Here is a 26,381-nt window from a genome sequence, read left to right as displayed (position 1 = left end):
GTAACACTAAAGGACAGAGGTTTTTAAATTGATAATGGTTTTTAAAAATCCTATATGAATTATAAAATGGAAAAGCATGATAAAAATTATTTAAAAACAATGAATATACTTAATAATACATTGGGAGCTGACAGCCAAATAAATCTGTGAACTTGAACAAAGAGCAATATAGATTTCTTGCTCTGAAAATAGGCTGAAAACAAAAAACTGAGCTGAGACATTCAGAAAAATACAACAACAAATAATGCAGATGCAGAAATAGAAGAAAAAGAATATTGGGCTGGAAAAATGAATAAATAAAGTGATGCCTGAAAACTTCCCATTTTTACCATAAGGCATAAACTTATATTTAAGAAGTTGAGTGAACTCCAAAGATTATAAACACATTGGAATTTATACCAGTATACATTAAAAAAACTACTTAAAAAAAAGAAAAAAATCTTGAAAGCAACTATACAAATCTATGCCTTTCCTCAAGGGGATCAACAATTCCAGTGATGGTGAGCTTTTCATCCATGACCATGTGGTACGGTTTTCAAGTGTTTAAAGAACTGTCAACTTCAAATTTTATATCCAGTGACAGTATCTTTTACAAGTAAAGGGGTAAATATAGACATTCTTAGAGACAAGGAAACCAGGAGAATTTGTCTCCAGTAGACCTATGCCTAAAGATTAACTAAAGGAATTCTTCAAATTAAAATAAAATGATAAAAGTAAGAGCTTGAGACTTCAGGATACTGAAAAAAATAGAATATTACAATAGATAAAAAGAGGAGTAAATATAACAGGATATCTTTTTCCTCATAAGTTTTTTCCATTATGTTTGATGTTTGAAGCAAATAAGTTTAATGTGGTGCTCAATGTATGTACAGAAAATACTAATGGCATTTATACTTAAAATGTGGAGAGTATAAATGGATCTACATGAAAGTACAGTTTCCATATTCCAATTGAAGATTTTAATGTCAGTACCAGTAGACAGTAATATATTATTACATGTATATAGTATTAGTTAGAGCAACAATTTTTTAAAAGGAGGAGAAAAGCTATACAGGAGATACACTCAAAAACAATACACAATACATATGAATCAAAATTAATCTCCTTAATAACTTTCTCCGAACAGAAGAATAGGGAAATAGAACTGAAACTGAGAGGAAACAGACAGAAACAAATAAATGACAGGGGCTTAAGTCTTATGCATCAATAATTATTCTAAGTGTAAATGGTCCAAGTGCATCAGTTAACAGATTATGACTGGAAAACTCACTTCAATATAAAATATAGGTAGAGTCTAAGTAAAATAGTGAGAAAAAAACAGACAAAACATTAATTTTAAAAAATAAAAGTGGGTAAGATACAATTTCCTTTGTTGGTTTCCCTTACTTCATGTCTACATATTAGAATGACCCAGGACTATGTGATTAGACTTTTTTTTATAAATACAGTCAGTCACACACCTTGAAATAAAATCCATATACTGAAGATGCCCATATTTATATCACAATCTATGATCTCTCTTCAACTGCCTATTCCATATCTTAGAATGCACACCACTTATGACTGTCAAATGCACATAACGTATCTTTTATTACATGTATTCCTGAGAAGAACTAAGTGTTGTAATGCTTAAGATACCTTTTTTTCAGGTTCCAAGTCTTTTAATTTGGCAGAATCCTTCTCGAAAATAACATACGCTATTACTTGTGCTCTGTTCACAAGAAGAATTGAATTTTAATCACCATCAATCATTTTATTTGCATTTGAAAAATCTATTAATAAAAATTACTCTTTTTATTTAAATCAACATATTTTAACCTTGCTATACTCCCCCAAAATATTAAAGGAAATATAATACTCTACCTTTGCATTGAGGTGGTTCTGTCCAGTTTCCATTTACACACATCACTTCTTCATCCCCAAACATTTCATAAGGGCTCCTACATTCATAACGTACTCTCTCACCAGATGCATATTTACTCATCCGTCTCGAGACTACATGAGCATTTTGTACTGTGGGAGGATTTGCACAGGAAGTGTCTGAATAGGAAAAAAGAAGTAGTTCCACCTCATGTTCATTTTGAGTAGCATATCAACTAATACAATTACACATATATTTCAAGATGAATTTAAAATAAGTAGATAATGTCTTATCAAACATTTTGTTGATTTTGATAAATTTAAATGTAACATTGAGGAAAAGACATAAAACTATTTTTTGTAAGGTACAAGCTTTGATGTTTTAAATTTCTTCTTCATCCTATGCTAGAACATTGTTAGACCTTTTTTTTGTCCTTCTGGAAACCCGTGTAAATGAAAGTTTTGCTGGATATCTCTCTTTGAGTTTGAGTACAACAAATACGATCATTTCTATTTATTTAAGATTAATTCATAAAATGCAAAAAGTCAGCATATACAGATTGTGTGGTATTGGATTGTGCTTTGCAATCATCCTGCTTATACATTTTAGCCTCTTAAAAATAAACACAAATAGACATTTTCTTAGCGAATAAGCAAATAATTAAAAACACATTTTGAAAATGACCCAAGTTAAAAGAGATGAAGGATGGTTAATCAAAGGATCCAAATTGGAGATGTGGAAAAATAAAAGAAAATAAGTCTACAATAATAAAAATAACTACAGATAATTTAATTGCCAATGAATAAGGATACTATGCTGAACAATGCAAAATTCATCAGAGAGTTTCACGTTCATGTGTAGTAATAACAGGCTATAGCAATGCTTCTCACACAGAAGTGTGCATAGAATTCCCTCAAGGGGTTGGTAAAACAGTTTCAGGGTTCTATTTCGAGACTTTTGATTCTGTATGTCTAGAATGAGCGGTTTAGCAATCACACTTTGAGAATTATTGAGCTAAGATTAATCATCAAATACTCAGTTCCATCTTTTTATTTTTAGGCATATGCCCATTTTGTTCTGCCCTAAAAACTTATGTCCATTTTAATGATGTTAGAGGCAATTCTATATTTTATTGCCGACAGTCTATATAAATAAATTGTACTTATATATTTATTTTTATATGTATTTATTTTTTGTAGATGGAATCTCGCTCTATCATCCTGGGTGGAATGTAGTGGCGCAATCTTGGTCCACTTCAATCTTCACCTCCGTGGTTCAAGTGATTCTCCTGCCTTAGCCTCCTGAGTAGCTGGGACTTCAGATGCATGTCACCATGCCCCGCAATTTTTTTGTATTTCTAGTAGACACAGGTTTTCACCATGTTGGCCAGGCTGGTCTGGAACTCCTGACCTGAAGTGATCTGCTCACCTTGGCCTTCCAAAGTGTTGGGATTACCGGCGTGAGTCATTGGGCCAGGCCCATGCATTACATAAATAAATTTTAAAAATTCATCAAAGTACCTCTGCATGTTGGCCTTCCTGTCCATCTGCTATTAATGCATGTTACAGTACTGGGTCCATCCATTTTGTAATTTGCTGCACAAGTGTAAGTCACTTGCTCACCAGACTTATATGAATCCTTCTTCTCTCCTATGGGTGTGGCATTTTCAAAGCTAGGTAAACTGAGACAATCTGTTTCTGAAATAGGAAAAATATGTATTTGTTCAGTAAATCTTTAAAAACAGGTTACATACAATGAATGTAATGTATTCTAATAATAGCGATATATAGAATCAATGAATACTGTACAACATTTTTCTTATAACTTGAGAAAATATACTAACCATTTTCTCTTAATTACATTAAATTCTTCTAAATCTATTAAAAATACAAGATAGGAATGATATTAGAAGCCTCAAGAGATATTGGTAGCCGTAGCACTTAAGATTACACATTTTTTGGTTCACATTATTTTTTGTCCATACTTGCCACCTGATATGGTTAGGCTTTGTCTCCCCACCCAAATCTCATCTTGAATTATAATCCCCAGGTGTTGAGAGAGAGACCTGGTGGAGGCAGTTTCCCACATGCTGTTCTCATAATAGTGAGTTCTCACAAGATCTGATGGTTTAATAAGTGTTTGAAAGTTCCTCCTTCGCTCACTCCTCTCTCTCCTGCCACCTTGTGAAGAAGGTGCCTGCTTCCCCTTCAATGGTAATTGTAAGTTTCATGACCCCTCCTCAGCCATGCAAAACTGTGACCAATTAAAATTTTTTCTTTTATAAATTATCCAGTCTCAGGAAGTTCTTTACAGCAGTGTGAGAACGGAATAATACACCAATTATGCATATATTGTATGTATTATTTCCAAATGTTTTGCTCCTGTCAAATGTGAAATACTTATAATAATTTTGTAAATATTTTAAAAAATATACTTATAGGGAGATTGTTGATAAACTGACAGAAGATTGAATAATGATGAGATTGATGAGTAGAGGCAGCTGTGCCCTAAGAACAGAGATGAGAAGTCTGAGACTATACATCAGAGGATGTTTAAAGCTCACACAAGATGATGTGAAAATGAACCAATTTGGCTTATAAAGTCAAATGTTTTAATTACTAGAGTTATAATTTCCCACAAAAATCTAGAATATTCAAGAAAACCTTATGAAATTCTAGAGTCACTGTTTTCTTTCTTATTGGTACGACTTACACTTTGAATGAAGAATATTTATCATATATATAATAAAATTCAATACACCATACTTATGCATGATGGAGGGTGAGACCATTTTTCTCCTAAGCATTTTGCAATTGCAGGTCCATCAATTCCAAAACCTTCAGAACATTTGTACGTAACTTCTTCTCCATACTGATAACTGTCTGACGTGTGAGCTACAACACCATGAGAAATCTCAGGTGGAGATTTACAAGGAAGGCCTAAAAAATAAAAAACAATGAATTCAGGTTTCACTAACTAAGAAATTTAATTTTATGTGCCTGTTTTTATATTAAGTAGTTTCATTTGAAAATATACAATACAGGAGCTACTATGACATCACAGAGAAGTACACAAATGTTTCCTAAAACCAGCCTTCTGGTGTCTGTCTATCTACCCGACTGTCACCAACTGAGGAAGGACTTGAAACTAAAAGTAGCAATATATTTCAGAAAGATATCTTCAATGTCTCGGTAAGCAATGCCTCTGTAAACTTACTAGTGATAATAAGATACACATTGAGGTTTAACGGTTCCAGGTAAAACATAATGTACTGTAGAAAATCAGAAGGGGCATTGTGGGAAGAATGTAAAAGAAGTTTTAAAACATAGTGGCAAAGCAAACATGACAACTTGCAGAACAGGTTTGGCTGTGTCCCCACTCAAATCTCATCTTGAATTGCAGTTGTCATAATCCTTATGTGTTGTGGATGGGACCCGATGGGAGAAAATGGAATCATCAGGGCGATTATTCCTCTGCTGCTGTTCTCATGATACTGCGTGAGTTCTCCTGAGATCTGATGGTTTTATAAGGAGATTTTCTGCCTTTTCTTTGCACTTCTCCTTCCTGTCATCATGTGAAGAAGGACATGTTTGCTTACCCTTCCACCATGGTCATAAGTTTCCTGAGGCCTCCCAGCCTTGTGGAATTGTGAGTCAATTGCACCTCTTTCCTTTATAAATTATGCAGTCTTTGGTAGTTCTTTAGAGCAGTATGATAACAGACTAATACAGTAAATTGGTACTGCAGAGAGTAGGGTGTTGCTGTAAAGATAACCAAAATGTGGAAGCAACTTTGGAACTGGATAACAGGCAGGGGTTAGAACAATTTGGAGGGGTCAGAAGGAGACAGGAGAATGTGAAAATGTTTGGAACTTCCTAGGGAATTGGAGGGCTCAGAAGACAAGAAGATGTGGGAACGTTTGGCACTTCCGAGAGGCTTGCTGAATGGCTTTGACCAAAATGCTTATAGTGACATGGACAATGAAGTCCAGGATGAGGTTGTCTCAGATGAAGATGAGGAACTTGTTGGAAACTGGAGTATAGATCACTCCTGTTATGCTAAGAGACTGGTGGCATATTGCCCTGCCCTAGAGATCTGTGGAACTTTGAACTTGAGAGAGATGATTTAGGGTATATGGCAGAATAAATTTCTAAGTGGCAAAGAGCTCAAGAGGAAGCAGAGCATAAAAGTTTGAAAATTTTGCAGCCTGTAAATGCAATAGAAAATAAAACTTCATTTTCTGGAGAGAAATTCAAGCCTGCTGCAGAAATTAGCAAAAATAATAAGAAGCCAAATGTTAATCACCAAGACAATGGGGAAAATATTTCCAGGGCATGTCTGAGGCCTTCATGCCACCCCCACCCATCACATACCCAGAAGCCCAGGAGGGAAAAATGGTTTGATGGACCTGGATCAGGTCCCTGCTGCTCTATGTAGCCTGAGGACATGGTGTCCTGTATCCCAGCTGCTTCAGCTCCAGCTGTGGCTAAAAGGGGCTAACATGCAGCTTGGTCCATTGCCTCAGTGGGTGAAAACCCCAAGCCTTGGTGGATTACATGTAGTCTTGGCCTTGTGGGTGCACACAAGTCAAGAATTGAGGTTTGGGAACCTATAACTAGGTTGCAGAGGATATATGAAAATACCTGGATGTCCAGGCAGAAGTTTGCCACAGGGTTGGGCCCACATGGAGAACCCCTGGTAGGCCATTGAGAAAAGGAAACGTGGGGTCAGAGCCCTCACACAGAGTCCCCACTGGGGCACTGTCTTGTGGAGCTGTGAGAACAGGGGCACAATTTTTGAAACCCCAGAATGGTAGATCTATCGATAGCTTGCACTATGCTCCTGGAAAACCCACAGACACTCAATGCAAGCCCATGAAAGCAGCCGGGAGGGGGACAAAGCCACATCTGCCCAAGGCTGTGAGAGCCCACCTCTTGCAGCAGCATGACCTGAATGTGAGACATGAAGTCAAAGGAGATAATCTTGGAACTTTAAGGTTTAATGACTACCCTACTAAATTTCAGACTTCCATCAGGCATGTAGCCACTTTGTTTCAGCCATTTCCTCCCTTTTGGAATGGAAGCATTTACCTAATGCCTGTACCCCCATTGTACCTAGGAAATAACTAGCTTGCTTTGGTTTTACAGATTCATGGGCAGAAAGAACTTGCCTTGTCTCAGATGAGACTTTGGACATGAACTTTTGAGTTAATGCTGGAATAAGTTAAGATTTGGGGGACTGTTGGGAAGGCATGATTGTGTTTTGCATTGTGAGGACAAGAGACTGGGTATGGGACACAGTGGAATGATAGGATTTGACTGTATCCCCAACCAAATATCAATTTGAATTGTAGTTTCCATGATCTCCACGTTTTGTGTGAGGGACCTAGTAGAAGATACTTGAATAATGGGAGCAGTTATCCCCATGCTTCTGTTCTTGGGATAGTGAGTGTGTTCTCATGAGATCTAATGGTTTTATAAGGGGCTTTTCCCTCTTTGGTCAGAACTTCTCCTTCCTGCCATCATGCATTTTCTTCTCCTACCACCATGATTGTAAGTTTCCTAAGACCTCCTCAGCCATGCAGAACAGTGAGCCAATTAAACTTATAGATATATATATATATAAATTATATATATATATATATAAATTACCCATTATTGGGCAGTCCTTTATGGCAGCATGAGAATAATAGAGACAAGTTTAATTTCACTAGATATTAATTTTTAATGCCAGAATAGTGACTCTATCATGAACAAATAAAATTAACATAAATAGAGTAGATTCAATCATGCAAAAAGTATTTTAATGTTATAATGCATAAATAATTTTATATAGTCAGTAATCTCAATTATTCTTTCCCCTCATTTGATAACAAGAGATTATTTTTAATGAATTCTACTGTAAGCAGAAATTGAGTATTCATATTGTCCTAACCTTCACACTGAGGTGGAGTACTCCATTTTCCCATGTAGCATGTTATTTCATTTTCTTCAGATAGCCAGAAACCATATTCACAAGTATAACTCAATTTAGTCCCATGTGCATAACTTTCTTGTGAAGACCTGGATGAATTAATCGTTCCATGTTCTATCTGAGGTGGTTGTGAACATGGAATTTTTTCTAAATGAAGAATGAAAATCAAAGGGTCAAAAACAAATAAAATACTTAAATTGAAATATAAAATCAAACACTATTTTGGATTCTAAAGTGAGTATAATTTGAACATATAAAATTATTTAAAAACAAAAACTTATTAGAAACTTGCAAAGATACACTCTTCTACCATATATATGTTACCATCCTCTTGTTCCATAATCCTCTTCATTCATGTCTTGTTCATCATGACAATTAAAATATGCATAAATGGAAATGTTATCTGATATTTACAAAATATTCCAAACGTTTGGCTGCATTTTGTTCAAAAAACTGAAAGAGTGGTGATTGATTAATGTGCCTAGGTCCTAATTTATTTTGTCAGGATAAAGTAACAGATATAAAGAAAGAACTTCTCTCTTGTTTACATGAAGCACAAGAGAATATTAACCTCATTTGAAAGAATTATGTAAAATAAATTACACACTACTGACCAACACAGTGTGGTATTGACTGCCATCTTCCATCTTGGCATGTAATTTCTTCTCCTTCTTTAATTAGATAATTTTCTTGGCAAAGAAGAGATACTTTTTCTCCATCCCGATAATTCAATGTGGTTGTCATATTGCGAGAATTGGGAATCTTAGGTGGAGGTGGGCATAATTGTATTTGTGCCACTAAAAAATATTAAAAATATAATTAATTTTATAATAAAAATTAAACATAAAAATATTAAAATTAGGCTTTTAGTTTAAAAATAACAATTTATATGATTAAAATAGAATCAACAGAAAAATTCAATAACTATGTTTCATAAATTATCACATATTAATTATGATGTTCTTGTATGTAGATATTATACTTTTCAACTGTGTAACAGTTACATTAAACAATAGAACTTTTGGCTTGTATTCTCATAGACTTTCTTGTAGTTTTTTTGTATATATTTTGTTTAACAAATTTTGCATAATTTATGTAATATCAATTTCAATTATTTTGAGCCTTTAGAAAGTTTTAATAGAATTACACACTCTTAATTACGTGTATTAAATAAAAATTGATATATATGACCAAATACATTAGGATTGGATTAAAACCCTCACAAATTTTCTGCCAATGGAATCTTATTAGCCAGAAGTAGAATTATATTTAGTTAATAATCAATTTGGTACTGACACTTGGCCAATATAAGCATTAAATATAATCATTAGTATTTATAGTGTGCTATTTAAAACTTGAAACTCCAATAGAATTTTTGTTTTCTAGCTTATCTGTACTGTTTAGGGATATTTAAATGGATGTTATGGACCCAGTTTAATGCATTGCACAGCCTGGCTTTAGTTATATAATCACATATAAAGACACCCTTGTAAGCTCACAGTTAAGCTCTTGTTAAACGGTGATACATCAGAAATATCTTATTTTTTCATAATATGAAAATGAAGCATGTCCTGTGTGACTGATGGGGGAGTTTAGAAGCATCTGGCAGCATTCAGCACTTTATTATCCCTTGATCTTATTTTCTCCTATCATAGAGTATGCTCTACTTCACCTAAAGCTTTCTGTGAGCATACTCCAGGAAATCATGGCAATGATTTCAAGAGTCTGACATTTTGTTATCAATTCGGGGAGATGTTTGGGTGAATAAAACTTCATTAGAGGTTATTGGTAATGTCAAGTTTTCTTTTTTCACCTATGATAATTAAAGTATTTCATATTTATCAAAAGTATTTTGCGTATTTCTGGTTTTCAATATTTTAATATGTTTTCAACATTCTCATCAATTTATTTTTCTTAAGATTAATGATCAACTATTTATGCTTGAATGATTCTTTCCTTCTATTTTTGTTAGTGTATATTCCCGTCTACCTTCTAGATCTCTTTTTCAGCTGTATCCCATTGATTTTAATGTGTACCACAACCATTATTATTTAATTTAAAGTATTTTCTGATAGTAAGCAATTGAGAAAGAAATTATTTAACAAATTTGTGAGATGGGCAAATAAATTTAAAGAACATTGTGACCCAGTATAGCCTAATTCTACATTTAGTGTGTATGCATATTTTTATTTGTAAATAGAACCATCAGCAAAGTAGACTATGTGCTGTGCAATTAAAAAACTGAGTGTTTCAAAATATTGAAAATTTCCCAGTATTCTTTCACACAGCATTAAATTAGAAACCAGAAAAAAATCCCTTATCTAGATACAACAAATATTTTGACATTAAACAATAAACTTCTATATAATTGATCATCAACAGACAAACCACAAGACAAATGAGAAAATATTTCAAATCAAATAAAAATGAACTCTCTCTCTCTGTCTCCCAACACACAGAACATACACACACACACGCACACACACACACACAGACATGTGTAACATTTTGGAACACAGCTAAAGCAGTGCTCAAAAGGTTGGAGCTTTAAAGTTTTATATTTTCAAAGAATGATATTTTATGACCATGTTTTCATTTTTCACCCTAAGATTGAGAGAAGTGAAATTAAAATTGAAATCATTAGAAGGAAGAAAACAATAAAATCAGTGAAGAAGAGAAAACAGACAAAGAGACATAGAAAAGGGAGAAAATTAACAAAGATAAAATTAGTAAAATATAAGAAAGCTAAAAAAATAGAGAGCAATGGAGAAAATTTAAAGGTATTAAAATTGGTTTTTGGAAATATTAATAAAATTGAGGACAAAGTAAAAACAATGATCAAGATTTTAAAAATGATCAATATTGAGTATGAAAGAGGGCAGTGACATCAGCAAGATGGTGACATCGGCAAGATGGCAACATAGGAGTCACCACTCTCCCCCGCACAGGCACACTGAGTCAATGACGATACTGGAAACAATTCCCTTTATGAGAAATCAAGAAACCAGTTCAGAGCCTCCTGCAACCCCCTAAAGTAAACAGAGAACAATATATTTTGGCTGCTTCTCCCTCAGAGAGGAAAGGTAAGAGTTAACGAAATATTTATCATCCTAGCTTTTTGGGGAGCATTCTAAAGTACTGGTTTCTCTCTCGCTTGGGTAGGAGCACTTAATGATATCTGCAATACTCTAGTTTCCTGGGAGTAAAATAAAGAGCTAGGCAGGGGGTGATGTCAGCAACATGGCAGAAGTGGAAGCTCCTGACTCTTCTTCCATCCAAGAATGTCCTAAACAGATATCTACTCATGAATGAACTCCTTCTGAAAGAAAATCAAAGACCAATAAAGGGACTCCTACTTACCAGGCAAGGAAGAAAACATTCACATTGAGCAAGTAAGAAAAGTTACAACGCAATGGAGCATGGACCCCAGCCTTGTTCACTGTACCACACAATCAGAAAAGGAAACTCAAAAACCCAGTTTCTCCTTGTGGAGAGGAGTTTATGGATCTCACATAAAGCATCCAAAGTTTAACTTTCCTGTTCTTTGGCCTTTAATTCACTAATTTTGGAAGCAGAGGAGATTAGACACATGAGAGTCTCTCTAGATCACAGGAAAAACAGTGGTATGATACAAGTGCTGAAGAGCTTCCAGAAATTTCATTCCTTAATAGCAGTTCAGAGAAGGGGCTGAAGTCTGAATTCTAAAAAAGTTGCAGTCTGGATTATAACGAACTTGCATCAGGCACTTCTCTAGCCGGTTCTCATGACTCACCCCAGTGACAAATCCAGGTACATTAATTGCTCTTAGAACAAGTTTGTCCACACAAAACTTGAGTGCTCTAACTTTTACAACTTTCATTCAGGGACTGTATCCTAAAGCTCTTAGTTCTGGGAGTAGAGGACACAAAATATATCCAGACTCTATCTAGAACACAGAAAAAAGAAATGGCAGTTTTTTATGGGTGTGTAAGCACTTCCAGGAGCTTCATCGCCCAAGAGCAGTGCAGAGAAAAGGTTTTTAAAATGTAGCTCCCTGTTTATCCTCAAAAAGGTTTATGTCATCCATCAAGTGCTGCAACCTTTACAGTTACCTCCAAAAGGACTCCTCTTAAAACTCTTAATTCTCACAGCAGATGATATTAGAAAAATACCAGTTTCCATAGATCTTAAAGCAAATAGGTAGTCTTAAAACGCCATGTAAAAACTCCAGACACTATGCCAAACTGGAGCAGTGCAGAAAAGGGAAGAGAAAGTTCAATATCCATTTCTCTGTAGAAACGGCTTAGGGCACATACTTCCACTGGCTACTTAAGGAACTGGCTTCTAGCAAGCTTGCACAAGGCATGTAATGATGCAAACAAAACAGTAATCTTCCTGCAGCCAAATCCAAAGTTTGGCACTTCATGAGTCTCACCCCAATGATAAAATCAGATTTATTCATTCTTCCTGGACCAAGTTTAGACATGCATTCAAATGTCATTACTTCTATAGCTCCGACTCAAGAGATTGTCTCCTTAACAAACTCACACTGGGAGATGATAGAGATTTGCATTCCTGAAAGGCCCTACATCTCAGAATACAAAAAGCTGGTAATACAATGGACTCATTTCAAGCAGCTACCTCTTCAGGATCAGAGTATGCAGCCTGAATATTTGCCACAGATTCTTTACTTTTGCCACAGATTCTTTACATTTGCCACAGATTCTTTACTTGGTGTAATACAGAGAGAGTGAGAGATTAACATGTACATTCACTTTCACTATGAAAGTAGAAAGAAGTAAATACACAGCCAAGACCTCAGTATTTTCAGCTACATCTAGACAGCCTGGCTCCTAACTTATTGGTACCAAGTCCTGAAAAGATGTGGTGCATTCTAACCTCCAGGGGGGGGCACCAAAACTAAGAGACAGCAGTCTGAAAAAAGACTTGAGAGGCACATGAAAATTTCTGGCTGGAAAAATTAGTGAGATCTTTCTCCTATATGAAGCCAGTCTGATGAGACTGAGAAAGGCCATTGTCTTGTCTATTGCATAGAAACATAGTGAGTTAAAGGAAATAAAGACACCAGAGAATATACTCCAAACAAAAGAACAAGATGAGTCTCCAGAAATTAACTTGAGGAAAATGGATATAGGTGTTTTACTCAAGAAGGAATTCAAAATAATGGTCATAAAGATATTCACTGAGACCAAGAGAGCAATGTAAAAACAAATTAACTACTTCAACAAAGAGGTAGAAAGTATTTTTTAAAATACCAAACAAAAAAAAAAAACAAATTTGAGAATACTATAACTGAATGGAAAAGTTTTAAAGAGGTATGCATCAGTAGATCAGATGAAGTAGAAGAAGGAATTAGTGAACTTGAAGGCAAATTACTGAGAATCACCGAATCTGAGAACCAAAATAAATAAATAAATTAAGTGAAGACAGCTTAAGATCCAGATGAAATATCACCATGTGGAATAATGTATGCATTATCAGCATGTTAAAAATAGAAAGAGACACAAAAATACAGCAAATATATTGGAAAAAACAATGATAGAAAACTTTCAACCACTGGGAAAGAAATAGAAACTCACATCCAGAAATCTCAATGGATATCAAATAAGTTTAATAAAAGATTGTCATTTAAAGACATAACACAATCAAATTATCAAAATTTATAGATGAACTGTTGAAAAAAGCCAGTGAAAAGTGAATGGTTACATAAAATGGAATTTCCACAAGACTATTAGTGGATTACTCAACAGAAACCTTGCAGGCCATAAGGAAGTGGAATGATACACTCAAAATTCTGAAAGAAAATAACTGCCAACCAATAATTCTAGATTCCACTATTCTGTCTTAAAAACAAAGGAGTGATAAAGGCTTTCCGAGATTGAAAAAAGCTGGGAGCACCCAAGATGGCCGAATAGGAACAGCTCCAGCCTCTAGTTCCCAGCATGAGCAACACAGAAGATGGGTGACTTTTGCATTTTCAACTGAGGTGCTGGGTTCATCTCACTGGGGTGTGTCAGACAGTCGGTGCAGGTCAGTGGGTGCAGTCAAACCAGTGAGAGCTGACACAGGGTGAGGCATTGCCTCACCTGGTAAGCACAAGGGGGAAGGGAATTCCTTTTCCTAGCCAAGGGAAGCTGAGACACACAACACCTGGAAAATCGGGTAACTACCACCCTAATACTGTGCTTTACCAAGGGTCTTAGCAAATGGCACACCAGGAGATTATACCTCATGCCTGGCTGGAGGGTTCCATGCCCACGGAGCCTCCCTCATTGCTAGCACAGCAGTCTGAGATCTACCTGCAAGGTGGCAGCTAAGCTGGGGGAGGGGTGCCTGACATTGCTGAGGCTTAAGTAGGTAAACAAAGTCGCCAGGAACTCAAACTGGGTGGAGCCCACCACAGCTCATGGAGGCCAGCCTGCCTCTGTAGACTCCACCTGTGGGGACAGGGCATAGCTAAACAAAAAGCAGCAGAAACCTCTGCAGATGTTAATATCCCTGTCTGACAGCTTTGAAGAGAGCAGTGGTTCTCCCAGCACAGAGGTTGAGATCTGAGAATGGACAGACTGCCTGCTCAAGTGGGTCCCTGACCCCTGAGTAGCTTAACTAGGAGACATCCCCCACTAGGTACAGACCGACACCTCACACTTCACACACTTCATACACCTCTGAGATGAAGCTTTCAGAGCAAGAATCAGACAGCAACACTTGCTGTTCAGCAATATTCTATCTTCTACAGCCTCGGCTGCTGATACCCAGGCAAACAGGGTCTGGAGTGGACCTCAAGGAAACTCCAACAGACCTGCAGCTGAGGGTCCTGACTGTTAAAAGGAAATCTAACAAAGAGAAAGGACACCCACACCAAAACCCCATCAGTACGTCACCATCATCAAAGACCAAAGGCAGATAAAATCACAAAGATGGCGAAAAAACAATGCAGAAAAGCTGGAAATTCAAAAAATCAGAGTGCATCTCCCCATCCAAAGGAATGCAGTGCCTTGCCAGCAATGGAACAAAGCTGGACGGAGAATGACTTTGACAAGTTGAGAGAAGAAGGCTTCAGTCGATCAAACTTCTCAGTGCTAAGGAGGAATTACATACCCAGCACAAAGAAACTAAAAACCTTAAAAAAAGAATGAAAGAATGGATAACTAGAATAACCAATGCAGAGAAGTCCATAAACGAACTGATGAGATGAAAAACATGACATGAGAACTAGGTGAAAAATGCACAAGCTTCAGTAACCGACTCAATCAACTGGAAGAAAGGGTATCAGAGATTGAAGATGAAAAGAATGAAATGAAGCGAGAAGAAAAGCTTAGAGAAAAAAGAGTAAAAAGAAATGAACAAAGCCTCCAAGAAATATGGGATTATGTGAAAATACCAAATCTACGTCTGATTGGTGTGCCTGAAAGTGACGGGGAGAATGGAATCAAGTTGGAAAACACTCTGCAGGATATTATCCAGGAGAAATTTCCCAACCTAGCAAGGCAGGATAACATTTAAATTCAGGAAATACAGAGAATGCCACAAAGATACTCCTCGAGAAGAGCAACTACAACACACATAATTGTCAGGTTCACCAAAGTTGAAATGAAGGAAAAAATGTTAAGGGTAGCCAGAGAGAAAGATCAGATAACACACAAAGGGAAGCCCATCAGACTAATAGCAGATCTCTCAGCAGAAACTCTACAAGCCGGAAGAGAGTGGGGGCCAATATTCAACATTCTTAAAAAAAGAATTTTCAACCCAGCATTTCATATCCAGCCAAACTAAGTTTCATAAGTGAAGGAGAAATAAAATCCTTTACAGATAAGCAAATGCTTAGAGATTTTGTCACCACCAGGCCTACCCAACAAGAGTTCCTGAAGGAAGCACTAAACATGGAAAGGGACAACTGGTACCAGTCATTACAAAAACATGCCAAAGTGTAAAGACCATCAATGCTAGGGAGAAACTGCATCAACTAACAAGCAAAATAAACAGCTAATATCATAATGACACTATCAAGTTCACACATAACAATATGAACCTTAAATGTAAATGGACTAAATGGTCCAATTAAAAGACACAGACTGGCAAATTGGATAAAGAGACAAGAACCATCAGTTTGCTGTATTCAGGAGACCCATATCACATGCAGAGACACACATAGGCTCAAAACAAAGGGATGGAGGAAGATCAACCAAGTAAAGGAAAACAAAAAAAAGACAGGGCTGCAATCCTAGTCTCTGACAAAACACGCTTTAAACCAACAAAGATCAAAAGAGACAAAGAAGAAGGCCATTACATAATTGTAAAGGGATCAATTCATCAGGAAGAGCTAACTATCCTAAATATATGTGCAACCAATACAGGAGCACCCAAATTCATAAAGCAAGTCCTTAGAGACTTATAAAGAGACTTAAACTCCCACACAATAATAATGGGAGACTTTAACACCCTACTGTCAACATCAGACAGATCAACGAGACAGAAAGTTAACAAGGATATCCAGGAATTGAACTGAGTTCTGCACCAAGCAGACCTAACAGACATCTACAGAACTCTCCACCCCAAAGCAACACAATATACATTCTTCTCAGCACCACATCACACTTATTCCAAAATTGACCACATAGTTGGAAGTAAAGCACTCCTCAGCAAATGTAAATGAACAGAAATTATAACAAACTGTTTCTCAGACCACAGTGCAATCAAACTAGAACTCAGGACTAAGAAACTCAATCTAAACCACTCAACTACATGGAAACTTTACAACCCACTCCTGAATGACTACTGGATACATAACAAAATGAAGGCAAAAAAAAAAAATGTTCTTTGAAACCAATGAGAACAAAGATACAACATACCAGAATCTCTGGGACACATTTAAAGCAGTGTGTAGAGAGAAATTTATAGCACTAAATACCAACAAGAGAACGCAGGAAAGACCTAAAAGTGACACCCTAACATCACAATTAAAAGAACTAGAGAAGCAAGAGTAAACACATTCAAGAGGTAGCAGAAGACAAGAAATAACTAAGATTAGAGCAGAACTGAAGAAGATAAAGACACAAAAATCCCTTGAAAAAATCAGTGAATCCAGGAGCTGGTTTTTTGAAAAGATCAACAAAATGGATAGACTGCTATTAATACTAATAAAGAAGAAAAGAAGAATCAATTAGATGCAATAAAAAATGATAAAGGTAATATCACCACCAACCCCACAGCAATACAAACTACCATCAGAGAATACTATAAACACCTCTACGCTAATAAACTAGAAAACCTAGAAGAAACGGATAAATTACAGGACACATACACTCTCCCAAGACTAAAACAGGAAAAAGTTGAATCCCTGAATAGACCAATAGCAGGCTCTGAAATTGAGGCAATAATTAATAGCCTAGCAACCAAAAAAAGTCTAGAACCAGACAGATTCACAGTCAAATTCTATCAGAGGTACAAGGAGGAGCAGCTACCATTCCTTCTGAAACTGTTCCAATCAATAGAAAAACAGGGAATCCTCCTTAACTCATTTTATGAGGCCAACAATATCCTGATACCAAAGCCTGGCAGAGACAAAACAAAAAAAAAGACAATTTTAGACCAATATCCCTGATGAACAGCGATGCAAAAATCCTCAATAAAATACTGGCAAACCGAATCAAGCAGCACATCAAAAAGCTTATCCACCTTGATCAAGTGGGCTTCATCCCTGGGATGCAAGGCTGGTTTTACGTACACAAATCAATAAAAGTAATCCAGTTTATAAACTGAACCAAAGACAAAAACCACATGATTATCTCAATAGATGCAGAAAAGGCATTTGATAAAATTCAACAGCCGTTCATGCTAAAAACTCTCAATAAATTTGGTATTGATGAAACGTACCTCAAAATAATAAGAGCTATTTATGACATACTCACAGCCAATATCTTACTGAATGGGCAAAAACTGGAAGCATTCCCTTTGAAAACTGGCACAAGACAAGGATGCCCTCTCTCACCGCTCCTATTCAACATAGTGTTGGAAGTTCTGGCTAGGGCAATCAGGCAAGAGAATGAAATAACGGGTATTCAGTTAGGAGGAGAAGAAGAAGTCAAATTGTCCCTGTTTGCAGATTACGTGATTGTATATCTAGAAAACCCCATTGTCTCAGCCCAAAATCTCCTTAAGCTGATAAGCAGCTTCAGCAAAGTCTCAGGATACAAAATCAAGGTGCAAAAATCACAACCATTCTTATACACCAATAACAGACAGAGAACCAAATCATGAATGAACTCCCATTCACAATAGCTTCAAAGAGAATAAAATACCTAGGAATCCAACTTACAAGGGATGTAAAGGACCTCTTCAAGGAGAACTACAAACCACTGCTCAGTGAAATAAAAGAGGACACAAACAAATGGAAGAACATACCATGCTCATGGATAGGAACAATCAATATCATGAAAATAGCCGTACTGCCCAAGGTAATTTATAGATTCAATGCCATCCCCACTAAGCTACCAATGACTTTCTTCATAGAATTGGAAAAAACTGCTTTAAAGTTCATATGGAACCAAAAAAGACCCCACATTTCCAAGACAATCCTAAGCCAAACGAACAAAGCTGGAGGCATCATGCTACCTGTCTTCAAAATACTACAAGGCTACAGTAACCCAAACAGCATGGTACTAGTACCAAAACAGAGATATAGACCAATGGAACAGAACAGAGCCCTCAGAAATAATATCACACATCTACAGTCATCTGGTCTTTGACAAAACTGATAAAAACAAGAAATGGGGAAGGATTCCCTATTTAATAAATGGTGCTGGGAAAATTGGATAAGTAGAAAGCTGAAACTGGATCTTTTCGTTACTCTTTATACAAAAATGAATTCAAGATCAATAAGAGACTTAAATACTGGACCTAAAACCATAAAAGAACTAGAAGAAAACCTAGGTAATACCATTCAGGACAAAGGCATGGGCAAGGACTTTATGTTTAAAACACCAAAAGCAAAGGCAACAAAAGCCAAAATGGACAAATGGGATCTAATTAAACTAAAGAACTTCTGCACAGCAAAAGAAACTACCATCACAGTGAACAGACAACCCACAGAATGGGAGAAAATTTTTGCAAGCTACTCCTCTGACAAAGGGCTAATATCCAGAACCTATAAAAAACTCAAACAAATTTACAAGAAAAAAATAACAACCCCATCAATAAGTGGGCAAAGGATATGAACAGACACTTCTCAAAAGAAGACATTTATACAACCAACAGACACATGAAAAAATGCTCATCATCACTCACCATCAGATAAATGCAAGTCAAAACCACAACGAGATGCCATCTCACACCAGTTAGAATGGCAATCATTAAAAAGTCAGGAAACAACAGCTGCTGGAGAGGATGTGGAGAAATAGGAACACTTTTACACTGTTGGTGGGACTGTAAACTAGTTCAACCATTGTGGAAAACAGTGTGGTGATTCCTCAAGGATCTAGAACTAGAAATATCATTTGACCCAGCCATTCCATTACTGGGTATATAGCCAAAGTATTATAAATCATGCTGCTATACAGACACATGCACATGTATGTTTATTGTGGCACTGTTCACAATAGCAAAGACTTGGAATCAATCCAAATGTCCATCAGTGACAGACTGGATTAAGGTAATGAGGCACATATACACCATGAAATACTATGCAGCCATATAAAAGGATGAGTTCATGTTCTTTATAGGGACATGGATGCAGTTGGAAACCATCATTCTCAGCAAAGTATTGCAAAAACAGAAAACCAAACACCACACATTCTCACTCATAGGTGGAAATTGAACAATGAGATCATTTTGCTTTTCTGCCTTACAAGAAATTTTAAAGGGAGTTCTTGAAGGTGAAAAAAGAGGATGCTAATTAGTAAAATGAAGTTGTTCAAGTATAAAACTTACTAGTAAAAGAAAGTACAACATGATATTCAAACTCTCTAATACTGTAATGGTGATGGGTAAATATAGCTAACATGAAGGTTAAAAGGCAAAGGCACTAAGAACAACTGAAGCTACAAACTTTATTAAGAGATACGAATGATTGAAAGATGCAAAGTATGTGATCAAAGACAAAACATGGAAGGAGCAGAGTAAAATTTAGATATTTTATATGTAATCAAAATTCAGTTTCTATCAATGCAAAATAACCTTTTATAATATATGCTATGCAAGCCTAAGGATAGCCACAAAGCAAAACCTCTAATACATACACAAAAGATTTTAAAAAAATCCTAAGCATACAGCTACAGAAAGTCATCAAACCATGAATAAAGCAAGCAAGAGAGAACAAAACAAAGAATTTAAAAACAACCAGAACAGAATTAACTAATTGCCATTATAAATCCTTACCTATCTAAAATTACTTTAAATAGAAATGGAATATATTCTATAATCAAAAGGCATAGCATGACTAAATAAAAATTAATACGCAATTATAAACTGCTTACTTAACTGTAAGGTACATTCATAGATTGCAGTGAAGGCATGGAAAAATCTATACAAATAAAAACTAAAAGAGAACAGGGGTAGTTATACTCATTTCAGACAAAATAGACTTATGGGAAAAATTGCATAAGGTTACAAAGATGGTTATTATATAATGATAATGGGTTAAATTTGTCAAGATAATACAACTTTTTTAAACCTATATATGCACTCAACATCAAAGCAACTAAATATATAAAGGAAACATTTAGCAATCTGAATGGAGACGTGGACTGCCACATAGTAATAGTAGGGGATATCGATATTTTACTTTCAACATTGAGACAGATGATCCAGACAGAATATCAATAAGGAAACATTATACTTGAACAATAATTTATACCAAATAGATTGGACAGACATATAAAGAACATTCCACATAACAACAAAACACATATTCTTCTCAAATGCACACAGAATATTCTCCAGAATATATTATATGTTAGGCCACAAAACAAGTCTTACTCAAATTCAAGAAGACAGAAATTATATCAAGTCACTTTTCTGACAACAAAGGTATGAAAGGAGAAATCAATAATAGGAAGAATTATGGAAAAATTTTAAATTAGATGAAAATTAGACAATATGCTCTGACACATTAATAGGGTCAAAACATTTCAAATAAATTTAAAAATATTTTGAGAAAAGGAGAATGGAAACAAAACGTAACAAAATTTATGGGATGCAGCAAAAGTAGTTACAAGATGGGCGTTTTTAGGAATAATTGCTTACATCAAGAAAATGGAAATAATTCAAATAAACAATCTAGTAGTACACCTCAAAAAAGCAGAAAAACATGAACAAACTAGTCAATTCCAAAATTAGTAGAAGGATAGAAATCATAAAGATCAGAGTAAAAGTAAGTAAAATAGAATCCCCAAAGCAGTACAAAATATCAATGAAAGAATAGTTTTTTTAAGATAATCAAAAATTGACAAAGCTTTAACCAGAATAACTAAAAAAGAGAGAGATGGCTTAAAGAAACACACAATTGGAGATGGAAAAGGTGACATTACAACTGATATCACAAAAATATAAAGAACAATGAGAGACAATTATTAGCAATTATACACCAACAAATTGGATCATCTAGAAGAAATGAATACATTTCCAGACACAAACAGCCTACTAAGATTAATTCAGAGGAAATAGAAAGTCTAAACAGAGTAATCATGAGGAAAGAGATTAAGTCAGTAATAAAATGTTTCCCATCAAAGAAAATCCAAGACCCGATGGCTTCATTGCTGAGTTATAACAACATTTTAAAAGAGCTAATACCAACTCTTCTAAAACGACACCAAAACTTTAAAGAGATCATTTTTCTAACTCATTGTAGTGGCCCAACATTACTCTGAAATCAAAACCAGACAAGGACACAACGTAAAAAGAAAACTACAGGCAAAATCCCCTGATGAACGTAGGTACAAAAACCCTCAACGTTATACTAGGAAAACAAATCCTACAGCACATTAAAAAGATAATTCACTATGATCAAGTGAGTTTAATCCAAGGAATGTAAAGGTGGTTTAACATAGGCAAATTAGTAAAGGTGATGCATCACATTAACAGAAAGGACAATAACCATACGATCATTTTAATAAAGCTATATAGAAGTGCTAAAACTATAAAACTTCAAGAGAAATCTGTAGAACATGTACACTTCACTGCACGTATATATTATTTGCTTCTTTAAGGACTCTAAACATATTGAAATGTCGATAGTAGATTAGTTTTTGTATTGGTTGTCAATGCTTTCTGTTTTTCCTAGACTGGCAGGCACTGGTAAAAATATTGAAGCTAGTGAGGAAAGGATGCCACAATTGGAGAGCAAAATACATGTATCAAATGTGGGAAGACTGGAATAAACCCTACACTATTCAAGTGAAATTGTATGTGTCAATATGACTAACTTTTCAATATAGATAAACAATAAATTAACAGATAAATAGATGATTAGGTAGATGAACAGATAGATGAATAGAGAGATCGATTAAATAAATGAATCAATGAAAATAGATATAGATACATACATAAATACACACATACACAAACAGATACATAGTAGTTATTGACATAGACAGAAGTATAGGCACAGGAACATTTGTTGACAAGGAAAGGAATGAGAAGCACTGGTCCTCCAACAGTAATTATGACATGAAGTGCCTGATTTGTGTGTGGGCGTGTGTGTGTGTTTTATACTAAAGGTAACTAATTCACATGGCACAGTTAGTATCAGGAAAAATGTTTTCATTATTTTCTAAATTACCTGCCTTATTCAGGAGCATTTGTAATAATAAATAGTTAAAGTTTTTAAGACACACATGCATAATACTTTTCCAAATGAGAAATAGAATACTTTTCTGAAAACAAAATAAGAGCTTACTTGAGCAGGTCACTTCCGGATCCCACCTTCCATTTATGCAGACTGCATGTAGGCGTTCTCCTTTTCTTCTACATCTGTAGCTTATGGGAGTATTATGATCGAATTCCTTCTTGTATGTTAAATTTTCCTCAATTACAATTAATTTTGGTGATTTGCACTTCTTAAGTTGATCTGTTGCTATGAAATAAATATATTTTTATGAAAATTCAAATTATAAAAATAAAACCAACTATCACATAAAAATAGTTACAAAGTAAATAGTATTAGCATCATAAAATTACGAGTTATCATTATAAATTTCACCAACCAAGTTATTCCTGATTACATTTCATAAAAATGCTATTATGTAAAAATATAAGTCCTGCATTCTGTTGCTGAAATGTTAGAGATATCTATCATAAGGCATTTTGTTCTTTGGGAAATACAAAATATTATTGGATATTTCATTGGACGAATAAGTACGACTGGACATTTAGGACTCTTAGAATTAGGACCCAGGAAAATTTAGGAAATAACTCAGTTTTAGAGAAAAGTGAATGAGGGTTCCCAAGATCCTCCCGGTTAGTCATCAAGGAGGCAAAATGATTTTAAAGATTGTAAATCTTAAGTCTCACTGTAAGTGAATCACCTTACCTTCTTGCTGATCAAGACATGAGACTTACAGTGAGAAGTCCATCAATGAGATTTACGTCCTGACTCAGTCCCTGACTACCTCATGTCACTTAGCTATATCACTGACATAAAGGGCCTGTGGCCCACCAACCCTGCAGCACATTAACTTATTTTGGCTGATATGGAACAAACTGAAAAATTACTGTTTTTGGAAGCTTTAAGAGAGAAAAGAATCCTATGGGAGAGCAGTAAGTAGATATTTTGTCAACTTTGTTTCTTTGCTTTGCAGTGCCAAAAAGGAGTACCATATAACAATGATATTTTTATTTTATATAAAACAGTTATAATTTCTCAGTAATAGTACTCATATTTAATCATATGACAATTTTTAAATATTTTAATTTTTTAAAGAAAGAGTCTTACTCTGTTGCCCAGGCTGGAATGCACAACAAAGCTCACTGCAATCTCGAACTCCTGGCCTTAAGCATTCATCCCTCCTCAGCCTCCTGAGTAGCTGGATTACAGGCATGCACTACCACACCTAACTAATTACACAAACTTTTTTTATATAGATGGGCTTTTGCTATATTGCCCATACTAGTCTCTAGCTCTTGGCCTCAAGCATTCTTCTTGCCTTGGCCTCCCAAAGTGTTGGGAGTATAGGCGTGAGCAACCACCCTGGCCTCACATGACAATTTTATAAGTGAAATGTTGCTTCATGCTTTTAAATATAAACAATACTGATATCAGAGGCAGAAAGAGTCGTAAAATTATATTGCTAACTTTATTTTTTCTCTCTAGACACATGTTGAATTATAAACAACATGAGAAAGATTGGTTTCATTATATTGAAGACTGGACATTTTGAGCCATATCTGTAAATTTCAAAAATTCAGTTGCTAATATTGTTTTTATAATAAAAATATTAAACTTTATTAAATGTTGATTTAAGAAATGTATTCTCACCCACACACTGAGGAAGTTGGGTCCATGCTCCATGAATACACGTAATTGATCTGTGCCCAATCATTGTAAATGATTCTGAGCAATTGAACTCCACCGAATCTCCATAGTAATAAGGAGGGGAAGAAAGCTCAGAATAGCCATGTTCAAGTTCAGGTATATCTCCACAAGTACTCTCCTCCTCTATGTAAATATTACAAGAAGTGCTTATTGTGAAAACATAATTTATGGGATTTCGATACAAATTACAAAAGTTTTGACAAATTTAAATATTCATATTTTATACATTACCGATACACACTGGCAAAGTTGTCCACTCTCCGTCAACACATTGAATTTTATGGGGTCCCTTCATTAGAAACTTAGGATTGCAATAATATTCCACCACTTCACTGTGTCCATATTCTTCTTTCGTTTTTATCTTAACATTCCCATTGAGGAGTTCAGGAGGTGGACCACACGACTGTACTTGCTCTATAGTAGAAATACTATGTAAATAATTGTTAAATTGTCTGTTTTACAATATAAAAATTCAGTAAAATGGAAAGACTTTCTTCTTTTATTCATGTATTCTTCATTATGTAACTTATTATAGCATTGTAAACAATCAAGAATGGTGTTCATATTGTATTACTTATACTACATTGTCATATTGAAGGTATGATAAAAGGTTAAAATATGCTCAGACTTCCAGATATCTTAAAGATGCAAGAAAATCAATTAGCAAATGTGGTTATGAAAATCACGTTAATTTTTACATTTCATGGAAACATTTTGTCATAACATTTTGGAAAAATATCATAACTGAGGCAAGCATTTGATCAACATACTTTAAGTTTGACTAATCAATACAAGCAACTTAATTGAATATAAGCTGCTTAAATATTGTTTAGACACACTAAGTGAAACTTAAGTTATAGCCCACACTATATAAAATGTCCAAAATGGATGTTGACATTTCAGGCAAAATGAAAATTAACAAAGAAATCCCTCCATTGTCAGCCATGCTATGTTTTAAATGTTTGTCACTTCTAACCCCATGTTGAAACTTCATCCCGAATGTTTCAGGCGGGGCCTAATGGGAGATGTTTGGGTCATGGGTATGAACAGATGAATGCCCCATGAACAGATGAATGCCCCCACTCAGGGAGAGTTCTCACTCTATTAGTTCCTGCAAGAGCTGGTTCTTACAAAGAACCTGTCACTGCCCTGCTCTCTCTCTCTTGCTTCCTCTCTCATCACCTGTTCTCTGGACACACTGGCTCCTCTTTCCGTTCTACCAGCATTCTGTGGCTCTCACTGAATGCAGATGCCCAATCTTGAATTTTATAGTCATGAGAACAGTGAGCCAAATAAAACATTTTTATAAATCATCCAGCCTCAGTTACTCCTTTATGGAAACATAAACCTAAAGTAGACTAAGACTGACAACACCCGTGTGTCTAAGAACACTTCTAGTGCATTGTTCAAGAAACAATGGAGATTAACTTAAGTAACTGAAGCTTAGGTATTCAGTACCCAATACATATCCTTCACAGGCAAATCTTTGACTTAATTCATTAGATTACAGGCAATGGAAGCCCAAAATAAACTAAGAAAAAAATATTTGGTATTCAAAGTTCTAATTCTTATTTCAGCAATTGTAAGATAAGCATTCACCTTTACATGTTGGAAGATCAGGAGATAATCCAAAGTGGTAGCACTGAGTGGAATTAGGTCCAACTATTGTAAATCCTGGTTTGCAGGAGAATTTCAACACCTCTCCAACTTTATACTGGTCTTTCTTGGGATCAGGAACTAAGTGTACATCTATTTTAGGAAGTTCACATTCTCTTTCTGAAAAAAGGTAAAATAATTTCATGAGAATATACAATTAATCGTTGCCAAAGTAAATTTTACATGTGCCACAATAAAGCGAGGTTGATACTGGGTATACAGAGGGGCATCAGATAAATCCTTTTCCCTGTAAAGAATGCTACATATTATGTTTTATATATTGAAACATAAGTCTAAATTGAAATGGAACTTTATGATAAACGTTATGGTATTGAAATGTATCTGTTCTAAAAATTAATTTGT

The 26,381-nt window shown here is 35.3% G+C and overlaps 1 protein-coding gene across 1 annotated transcript in view; it reads right to left on the bottom strand.

Annotated features, from left to right (window-relative positions):
• The window catches only part of CFH (complement factor H), a 150,099-nt gene that overhangs the window by 48,328 nt on the left and 75,390 nt on the right, over positions 1-26,381 (bottom strand). Inside the window, exons 12-20 of the mRNA XM_023203395.2 lie at positions 25,962-26,138; positions 24,594-24,776; positions 24,306-24,485; positions 22,728-22,904; positions 8,449-8,631; positions 7,796-7,981; positions 4,627-4,800; positions 3,382-3,558; positions 1,864-2,040 (exon numbers count right to left, since the gene is read on the bottom strand). Coding sequence (XP_023059163.1) covers positions 1,864-2,040; positions 3,382-3,558; positions 4,627-4,800; positions 7,796-7,981; positions 8,449-8,631; positions 22,728-22,904; positions 24,306-24,485; positions 24,594-24,776; positions 25,962-26,138 — 1,614 coding nt within the window. The remainder of the gene's footprint in view (positions 1-1,863; positions 2,041-3,381; positions 3,559-4,626; positions 4,801-7,795; positions 7,982-8,448; positions 8,632-22,727; positions 22,905-24,305; positions 24,486-24,593; positions 24,777-25,961; positions 26,139-26,381) is intronic.

The sequence above is a fragment of the Piliocolobus tephrosceles genome, chromosome 1 (assembly GCF_002776525.5).
Source record: "Piliocolobus tephrosceles isolate RC106 chromosome 1, ASM277652v3, whole genome shotgun sequence".
NCBI classification, from domain to species: domain Eukaryota; kingdom Metazoa; phylum Chordata; class Mammalia; order Primates; family Cercopithecidae; genus Piliocolobus; species Piliocolobus tephrosceles.
This window is presented reverse-complemented; position numbering and strand designations above follow the sequence as displayed.